The following is a 10,140-nucleotide window of genomic DNA, read 5'->3' as shown; positions in this document are numbered from 1 at the left end:
CTGTAGAAGGACAGGGACGTGCAGGTTAGGGATGGGCGGAGGGGACAGAGAAATCAAGAGAAAGGGAAGAATTCAGTTGAGGGTGGGGTCCAGGGTCCTGATGCTTCAATGATCATGCCACTCTCTTGCTTAAAGGCCTTCTATGGGTGCCCAGAGCTTGACAGTGAAATGTGAACTTGACCATAAAACGCTGAGTTTCAAAACTTACCACAAAGCTGCAGTAATCAAAACATGTGGTTCTAGCATGAAGACAGACAAATGGACCAATGAAACAGACAGCCCAGATATAAACCCTTTCATATATGGTCAAATGATTTCTGACAAGGGTGCCCACAACATTCAATGGAAAAAGAATGGTCTTCTCAATAGACGGTGCTGGGAAAACTGGATATCCACACACAGAAGAAGTTGGATTCTTACTTTACACCATATACAAAACATTAGCTCAAAATGGATTAAAGACCTAAACATGAGAGTGAAAACTTTAAAACTCTTAGAAGAAAACAGAGGAAAAGCGTTACGACATTGAGTTTGGCAATGATTTCTTGGATATGACACCAAAGCACAGGTAATAAATAATAAATTGGAATACATCAAAATTAAAAACTTATTTGCATTAAAGGACACTATCAACAGAGTGAAAAGGTGACCCAAAGAATGAAAGAAAACATTTTCAAATCATATATCTGATAAGGGATTAATACCCAGAATATAGAAAGAACACCTGCAATTAAATAACAGCAAAACAAACAAACAAAAAAAAACAAGCCAAATGACCCAACTAAAAAGTGAGCAAAACACTTGAATAGACATTCCTCCAAAGAAGATAAACACATAGCCAATAAGCACATGAAAAGATGCTAATATCACTAATTGCTAAGGAAATGTGAATCAAAACCACAATGAGATACCACTTCACACACATTAAAATGGCTATTTCCAAAGATACACAGAAAATAACAAGTGCTGGGGAAGATACAGAGAAATTGGAACTCCTGTGCATTGCTGGTGGGAATGTAAAATGGTGTGGTCACTATGGAAAACAGTATGGTGGTCCTCAAAACATTAAAATCAGAATTACCACATGATCCAGCAATTCCAATTTTAGGTATATACCCCAAAGCAATGAAAGCAGGGTCTTGAACAGTTATTTGTACACTCATGATCACAGCAGCACGATTCACAACAGCCAAAATGCGGGAGCAACTCAAGCGTCCATCGACAGACGAATGGATAAACAAAATGCAGTGTATACGTACAATGGAATATTATTCAGCCTTTAAAGGAAGGAAATACTGACATGCTACAACAGGGTGAGCCTTGAACACATTATGCCGAGTGAGAATTCCACTTATACGAAGTACCTCTAGAGCAGTCAAACTCACAGAGAAAGAAGGTGGAAGGGTGGTTACCAGAGGCTGAGGGGAGGGAGAATGGCGAGTTACTGTTTCCTAGGCACAGAGTTTCAGCTGGGGAAGATGAAAAGTTCTGAAGATGGAGGTGGTGATGGAGTAACAAGGTGAGTGAATTTAATGCAGTAAACAGTTAAAGATAGCTAAAACAGCAAATTTTATGTTACGTATGTTCTACCTCAAAGCAAACAAAAAACCTTTGAGGTGGCTCCTGCCTCTTTCTCCTCTCAGCAGGTCCTGCAGACCCACCCTCTGTTCCAGCCATACATCTTCATGCCTCTGTGCCTTTGCTCTAGCTGTTCCCTCTGCCTAGAACATTCTCCCCATCCCGCACCCCATTTTCTGCCTGGCTATTTGCAGCGTGTCATTCTGGACTTTGCCCAAGCATCGCCTCTAGGGGGAGCCTTCTGAGGCCCCTGCCCAGCCCCTCAGCCTGCTTTAGACAGCCCTTCTTGATGCTCCCGCAGCAGCCTTGCCTACCCGACACACGACAGCGGCGCTCATCCCATCCCCGTGGCTGCACAACTTTCGTGTTCAGTCAGAGTTTGTGCAGATGACGAAGCAGCATTAGCAGAGTCTGACTGGCACAGGGAAGGTGTGTTTCAGGTCTGGAGGCTGGCCCTGCCCTGCGGGGTGACGTGATTCATCCCAGTGGGTTACGAGCCAGTAACTCACGGCTTCTTACGAGAAGGTCACCAGCTGCTGAATGTCTCCGTACCTACCTGCTGCGGTGTGGGGAGCTGGCCTCCATAAGCAGCTCCCCCTCCTCTGCCGATGAAAGACCTGCTGGTCAGGCCTGGCCCCCACTCCCAGGACCCAGCCACGAGCTGCTTACCACATTCTTAATGATTTCATCCTTCCCGTCCTGCCTCTGTACTTTCAGCAGGTGGTAGCAGAAGTCGAACAGGTCGAAGCGACGCTGCTGGCCCAGCAGGACGATGATGGAGCAGCCAGCCCAGTTCAGGCCATCTCCGAAACACTGCCTGGGAGTGGGAGAGGAAGCAGCTGGAGTGAGAAGCAGGAGGCAGAGGGGGAAGGGACCCTCATCTTGGACCAGCAGTACAGCTAGTGAGCTGGCTCACCTCTGGGCCAATTCTCTTAATCTGTAGAAGGGGTACAAGGGAAGCTGTGAGTGTAGACTCATTTGTTCCTGGGACTGTGGTTATATTATGAGCCCTGCTAGCCATAAAGAGGTGTCAGTCTGTCACTCCACTAATGTAAGAAAAATCAGCTTTGAAGAAGACAAATTTGCAAGAAAAAAAATCCAACCAGTCTTTGAGATATATGTAGCCAGTTAGAATTCTGATGAAGCTCTGTCTTGGCTCTGGAAAGGAACCAGAGAACACCTGGGAGGGGAAGGGTGGTTTCAAACCAGGAGACCAGCTGGCCAGTGTAGGTGGAGAGGGCAGGGACTGGGGGTGGGGGAGGGACACGATGGGGCATGAACAGACGCTGCTGGTGTGCAGGGCTGCCAGTCCTCTTGGGTCTGGTGAAGCCCAGCCTGCACGCCCCCAACTCTCAACAGCCACCTGGGCAATCTGGGAGGCCGTGGGGCATCTCTTGGCTGGATCGCTCGCCCCTGAATGCAGCGCAGCCCACTGGGAAGGTTTCCCAGCTTCCCCACCGCTGTCGCGGAAAGTGCAGCTGCTCTGGAAACAGCCTTCCCGTCCCACTCCCAGCACCACTCTCTCGGGGAGGCCTCTCTGGCCCCTGTGCGTGTTTCCTCCAGAGCTTCTGGCTCCTGGAGGGCAGGCCTTGTCTGCCCTCTTCACCACTCTGCTCTTGCTGTGTAGCTGGGTGAGTGACGGGAGAATGGGGCTCTGCTTCTGTCTTCTCTGAGAACAGGACTGGGTTCCTCTCAAAGGCACCCCTGCTTTTTAGGAGCAGAGGCCTCATGAGCAAGGTGGGGCCCACCTTCTGCCAGGGGAGCCTGTCTCTGTTCTACGACCCCTGGAGCTCTGCTGGGGTGGGCGGTGAAATCTTAATACCAAGCCCTCGCCAGAGCTCCCCCCCCCCCGCCCCTTCCATAGGCCCAGCTTCTAGTCCCGTGAAGACAGGCCCTGAGAGGTCCAAGGCCCCGATGTGCACACACTCCATGTCTGTCTTCAACCACTTGGAGCCTTCCCTGTGGGGTCCCCTTCTCCCCTCTAAGAGCTGAATCCTAAGCAGTGTTCCAGCTCAGCTGTCGTCTGTGAATTAAATTCCTATAATCCACTTGTCTCTCTTCATGGGCATCTGTTGTCCTTCCTGCCCTCGCTGCCAAGGGACCTCATTCGATGCACCTTATATCTATTTTCTAGTCTTCTCTTGGCCCTGTCAACCCCACATACCAGGAACTGTCTACTTTTGCTCTGCACAGATGCATGTCCGGCACCTAGAACCCTGATCGACATACAGCACGTGCTCAACAAACCGTTGTTGGACAACCCCGCCCCTGCCCTCCTTTCTGGTTGAGCTCTGGCTGCCCGATGGCTCTTCGGGTGGGGGATGAGCAGGTTGGAGGGGCGACCCCACCTTCCCTGGGGCTACTCACTCAGCTGTGAACTCGTTGGTCCCCACGGGGATGCAGTAGACGAACTGCATGGCACTCCACAGCCGGTGGAACTCCACGCACTCGTCGACGTGCATGACGCCGTTGGTGGGCGGGGGGCCCCGCCAGATGGGGTCCTGCAGGTAGCTCCGGATGCGGGTCAGGATGACCTCGAACATGGACAGGCCGCAGCACAGCCGCTCCTTGGTCAGGAGGTCGCCCTCCCGAGCGATGGCGATTTGCTGGGAACGGGAGAGTACATACACCTGCCAGTCACACCTCAGACCCCATTTTCTACCTCTCACCCGATATTCCCAAACCCCAGAGCTGGCTGCATCTGTAATTCATTCACCAGAACTGAGGTCTTGCCCAGAGCAGGGCACTAACTTTATAAACCTGAGTTCAATCGCAGGGGGAAGTCTTGGGGTAAGTAAAATCGAGGAGCCATTGCTAGAGGAATAGTATAAAAAAATTTCAATCCACCTATATAATGAAATGCTAGGTAGCCTTTGAAAAGACTGAGATGATGCTACTACTAGTACTATTGCTACTACTGTACTGTTACGACTACTAGCACACACTCACTGTGTGTGTAATACACCAGGCCCTGTTCTATGCATTCGTTAAGTACTTACCTTATTTACTCCTTACATAAACCCCATGAAGAAGATGCCATTATTATCCCCATTTTATTGAAGAAGAAACTGAGGTTCAGAGAGGCAGTCAGTGAGTGGAAAAGTTGGGATTTGAATCCTAGTAGTCTAGAGCTGTGGATTAAATTGTTAAGTGAATAGAGCAAGTTGCAGAAGAGGACGTGTACTACAATCCTATTAAAAGACATCAGTAGCACAATCCCACAGACAGACACACAAAACTGTACGCATGTATGTGTGTGGGGGGGTGAGAGTGTAAAACATTCTAGAAGGATTAACATCAGTTGTGGGAACAGATGGGCTTGGAGAAGCAGGTGGGGTTTTCACTTTTTACTATAAATACTTCTGTACAGTTGAATGTGCTACAATAAGCATGTGTTACTCTTAAAAATTTGTCGCTGATTTTACAGGTTATTCCTCCAAGTTCTCTGACCACTGTTAACAATCTTCCTTAATAATTTAAACTGGCTTCTCATATGGCATCTGGTTACTACATCTCTAATAATCAGCCAGCTAGACTAGTACTTCAAAACACATTACCGTCTGCAGGAGCAGAAAATATCTAGGGGTAGAGGTCTCAAAGCCATGTGCAAGGATAACAGATATTAACATCTAAGGTCCAAGTACAATCTCCAAATCTAGGGACAAAGCTTAAGAGGGCCGGCTTCAGAGACAGAGAGGTTCACAGGGCACTCCTGGGATCAGTTCCCCAGAGGGCGGGCCCGCCCGAGAGCTCAGTGTACGGTGTGGCTGGGTGGAGTCTGCCTGCCTGCTCCCTGCACGCTCCCCACACCCTACAGCCCCTAGAAAGAGGGCGGCCTCAATTAAATTAATCCATGAAGGGAAGTAAATCAGGAAACACCAGCGCTGGAGCCCTTTAGGAATGTGGGTCAGGAGTGTAGCTGTCATGACAGCTATAAACTGAAAGAAGTCTAGGACGAAAAACGTGAATTGGGGAAGAAGAGCTTACGACCTGTGTTTCGAACACAAGAGGGAACCCTGATTCACGGTGACTCATCTTGATTCTGGTGGCAGAGAAAGATCGCTCCAGCGCAGAGAAGCTGCCACAGTTAGCTAGAAATACTTCTTTTCAAAAACCCTGACCCCAGTGCTTGACTCTGTTCTCACCAGGCAACTCCCTGTGGTAGTATCTGGACCCTGACAGGGCTCTCCACTTTAGAAAGAGAGTGCCTGGTACAGCGAAGATGCTCAGTAAATAAAGAACCCACGTCTGTTCTCGAGTCATGATTATTCTCCTTCAGAAATTAATACAGAGAGTTCTGGCTTACTAGTTAACCTGTGCATTTAGTTAGTCTGTATCAGTCCTCAGGGCCTGACAACTGTGGGAGGATCTAAAGAATTAGCAACAGGGTTTATAAACCTGCAGACAGATTTTGAACTCTAATGACCCCCCCCCAATCAGAGCCAACCAAAGGGCCTTGACTGAAATGGTTAGGGGCTTTGCCCCTTTCCTGAAAAACTGTTTACCTTTATGGGTTTTCCTATGAGCTACAAGAGTAAAATCTGGAAAAAAAAAATTGTAAAAATGTTATAAGAAAATAAAAATCTCCCATAAATCCCATCACCCACAGATGAGCTTTCTTAAAATACTTATGTATGATTTATTTGTGTTTATGTATGTGAGCGTGTATATGTATCTATTTTAACACAGTTTGGGTCACACTATCTACATTGTTTTTTTCTCTTAAGATACTGGTACTAAAAATAAATTTCCTTTAGTATATTCAGTAATATGGTTTTTTAATGGCTACATAAAATGGCCATTGACATACGTCATTTACTTAGTTCTCTATTCCTGTTGGTTATTTTAAATTGCTCGCAAGTTTTCATCATTATAGACAACTCGTAAGTAATTATCCTTATATATTACACTTTTTGAGCTTCTCTCTGGTTATCTTCTTAGGATAAAATCCTAGAACTGTTCAGTCAAAGAGTATAAGCAGTTTTAAAAGGCTTTTGTTACATAGTGACAAATTAGTCCCAAGAAAAGCTGAACCACTGTACACCTGTCTGTGTCAAGTCTGTTCCTTGTGCCTTTAGCAGTTACTTCATTATCATGAAGAAAAGTTCTTAGCCAACTTGCGAAATGAAGAGCTATATCCTTCTCTTTCACGTTTCATTGATCACTGGTAAAGCGGAACACTTTTTCTCCTGTTTGCTGGCATTTATATTTCTTAGGCTGTGAGTTTTCTTTCATGCCCTTTTTTCTTTCTTTTTGCTTTTAATTAATTATTTATTTATTTTTGGCTGCCTTGGGTCTTTGTTGCTGCACATGGGCTTTCTCTAGTTGCGGTGAGCGGGGGCTACTCTTCGTTGCGGTGCGTGGGCTTCTCATTGTGGCGGCTTCTCTTGTTGTGGAGCATGGGCTCTAGGCACTCAGGCTTCAGTAGCTGTGGCACGCGGACTCAGTAGTTGTGGCTTGCGGGCTCTACAGCGCTGGGTCAGTAGTTGCGGCAGGCGGGCTTAGTTGCTCCATGGCATATGGGATCTTCCTGGACCAGGGCTCAAACCCGTGTCCCCTGCACTGGCAGGCGTATTCTTAACCACCGTGCCACCAGGGAAGCCCTCTTTTTTCTTTTGATATGAGTGTCCTTCTAATCTGAAAAAGTGCACTAAAGATTGTTTGTTGCATACACCCTCAATCTGTGACTTTGTGTTTCATATATATATATATATATATATATATACTATGTGTGTATATTTAACATAAATTTTAGCCATTTCTGTTCCACTCAGTGGGGAATTTTTTTCTCTCTCTTTCTGCCATTCTTTTCTGAGTTAACAAGGGTATAGAAAAAGCATCTGTGAAATCATGTGGAAACATATTTCTGCATGGAGTACTTTGATTACATTTAGGTTACTTTGGAGAAAAATATCTCCATGCTCGCTCTTTCCTTTCTGTTTTTTAGAAGCTTTTTACTTATTTGTTTATCACAGTGATTGTGAAAGGCAGCTCAGCTAAAAAGACAAAACAGCTATTCGCCCATTTTATAGATGGGAAAACAAAGACCAAGATATTAAATGTCTAGCACTAGATTATGCAACAATTCAGGGGTAAAGCTGGAAAGAGGAGTCCTTCAACTCCCTGACAGAACGTTAATTCATGATAGCACTGGGCAACAAACCAGGTCACCTCAATTTTTCCTAGAAACAAATACAAGCAATGCAATACAGTTAAACTCTCCCAACATTAAACATGTAGCAGAATTTCCCTGTCACCGACCTAGAAGTTATGTGAGTTCCCTGAACCCCAGCAAGCTTGGACGTTCATATTTTAAAAATGTTTCTCTGGTCTACAGGAGGACTAAGTTTTGGACTATTTCTTAAGGGCTGGGAGACTTATAAAACTGGCATTTCCTCTCCGGCAGAATGTCTAGGCTTTTGTTTGTTAAACATCAGCATTTGACAAATTGAGATTTCTATCAGTCCCAAGGAAATAGTGTTCATCAGAACAGGGAAGGAATTCACAGACTTCTAAGTGGAAACACATGCCGAAGCCTGGGTGTGAGAGGCCAGATTCTTGTAGGATGACACCAGCAGTGGAGCAGACACATTTATATGTCGCTGGCTTGGGGGATTTCTCCCTAGAAGGCAATCTTTAGAGGATCTCCTGTGTTCAGCCCCGGAAGGCCAAAACAGAAAATGTGCACATCTCACAGTATCTACATTCTCTCTGTGGTGACTAAACAACCCAAATGTCACTAAGTGTTTAGTCACTGTTTTCAGTAGGAGGTGGGTGGCCTGCAGGGGGTGTGGCTGGGGCTGCTCATCAGTGTGACACCTGGGCAGACGGGGCCCTGTCATGGGCTCCAACACTTGCCACGTTTTTCGAGAGAAGAGGCCGCCTTCCGCCCTCTGCGGAGGATGAGAATTCTTCTGATTCATGAGCTTTTGTGATGATAGGAGAGAGGACCTTAGGGATGCTAGTCCAAGAGCGGATCTGAATCCTAAACCTTTTAAACAGTCGGTTTTGGGTTTTGTGGAACAGAACAAGCCATACTGGCTTGTCTCGCTGCAGTGCCCTGTTTTCTCTCCTTCCTGAATTCCTACCCTGATCCGTGCCCTGCCCCACCACCAAATGCTTGATTCAACTTGAATCAACTTGAAAGGAGACAGCACATGCTGTTTGTTTCATCCCTTTCCCCCTCCAAAGTGTCTTCTTTCCTGACTGCCTGCATGGTTTGTGAGTTCTCCCAAGGCAGGGGTCCTGTTTTACTCATCTCCATGTTCAGGTTTGTAAAAATGAGTTTTAATTGCAGATTTAACACCTGAGCTCATTCACCTTCAAAAATATTAGAACATTACAGATAAAGCTGCCTTCTTTGATCTCCCCACCCATCTCTGTCCCTTTCATCTTTCTTCAGAGGTTGCCACCATTATGAACTGGGTGTTTTTCATTTCCTAGGAAAAGTTTTACTTAATATGGTTTTTTGATATGTGTTTAAAAAAAATACAAATAGCATCACACTCCATGACCTGTAGTGCAACTTGCTTTATTCACCTAACCATGTGTTTATGGTCTGTCCACACTGATGCATCTAGATCTGATTTTTTTCTTTTCATTATTATGTAGCAGGTATTCATCATTTGAATGATTTTACCACATTTTATTTAGTCAACACTCTACTGACTGACATTTAGGTTGTTTCCAGTTTTTTGCTTTAACAAACAATGCCGTGGTAAACATCTTGTGTTCCTGTAAGAGTTTTTTTTTTAGCAAAGATACCCAGAGATGAACTGCCGGTTCACAGGGCGTACGGTTCTAATTCTGAGAGATAACTCAGCAGAATTCTTAATACCTAACGGGGAGTGACAGATACTTGTCTGACTTCCTTCTTTCTTGGCAGGATAGATGATACTGGGTGCAGGCCTGAGAGTCAACAAAACTCATTCGAGACCTGCCCTTGCCACTAACAGGCTGTGTGCTGTTAGACTTTCTGTTTCTCTCTCTGGGCCTCAGTTTCCCCATCTGTACAATGAGGAGGTTGGACCAAATGCTCTCTCTCCCTCTAAAGTTCCTTTTGGTTCTCCGAGTCCGTGATAGGAGGATCGTACCTGAGGGGTCCCCAGACGCTCTATCAGAGGGACCAGGTGAAGTGGCGCGTACTTGGCTTCCAGGCGTTTCATCCGGACCTCCAAACGCTCCCCCTCTGCAAAAGGAACAGTAGGCAGAAAATGAGATCCAGGTCACACCGGGGGAAATGGGGAAGGAAGAGCTCTCAGAGGACCTGGTGACGTATTTGTATTCCAGCACTTGGATGGAGCGTGTAGAACTGTTTTCCCTGGTTCTGGCAAGTGTGATCAGGACTCACTACAAGGAAAATGTTCTATTATCTGTGCCCAACAGTGGAATCATCTACCTCATGGGGTGGTGAGTTCCCCATCACTTGAAGGATTTAGACCAACCAAGCTAGACAGCAACTTACTAGGGATATTCTAGAAGGACCAAGGCCTGGAGCATTTGGAGCACACATTTCCAATTCTGTGACTGCCCAATAGCTGTCCAAAGCTCTCAACTTCTCCG

General features: G+C 46.1%; 1 protein-coding gene across 1 annotated transcript in view; it reads right to left on the bottom strand.

Moving 5' to 3' along the window:
* The window catches only part of CYFIP2 (cytoplasmic FMR1 interacting protein 2), a 131,567-nt gene that overhangs the window by 2,950 nt on the left and 118,477 nt on the right, over positions 1–10,140 (bottom strand). Inside the window, exons 28-30 of the mRNA XM_033853510.2 lie at positions 9,672–9,766; positions 3,946–4,184; positions 2,248–2,395 (exon numbers count right to left, since the gene is read on the bottom strand). Of these exons, the coding sequence (XP_033709401.1) occupies positions 2,248–2,395; positions 3,946–4,184; positions 9,672–9,766 (482 nt within the window). The remainder of the gene's footprint in view (positions 1–2,247; positions 2,396–3,945; positions 4,185–9,671; positions 9,767–10,140) is intronic.

The sequence above is a fragment of the Tursiops truncatus genome, chromosome 3 (assembly GCF_011762595.2).
Source record: "Tursiops truncatus isolate mTurTru1 chromosome 3, mTurTru1.mat.Y, whole genome shotgun sequence".
Taxonomy (NCBI): Eukaryota; Metazoa; Chordata; class Mammalia; order Artiodactyla; family Delphinidae; genus Tursiops; species Tursiops truncatus.
This window is presented reverse-complemented; position numbering and strand designations above follow the sequence as displayed.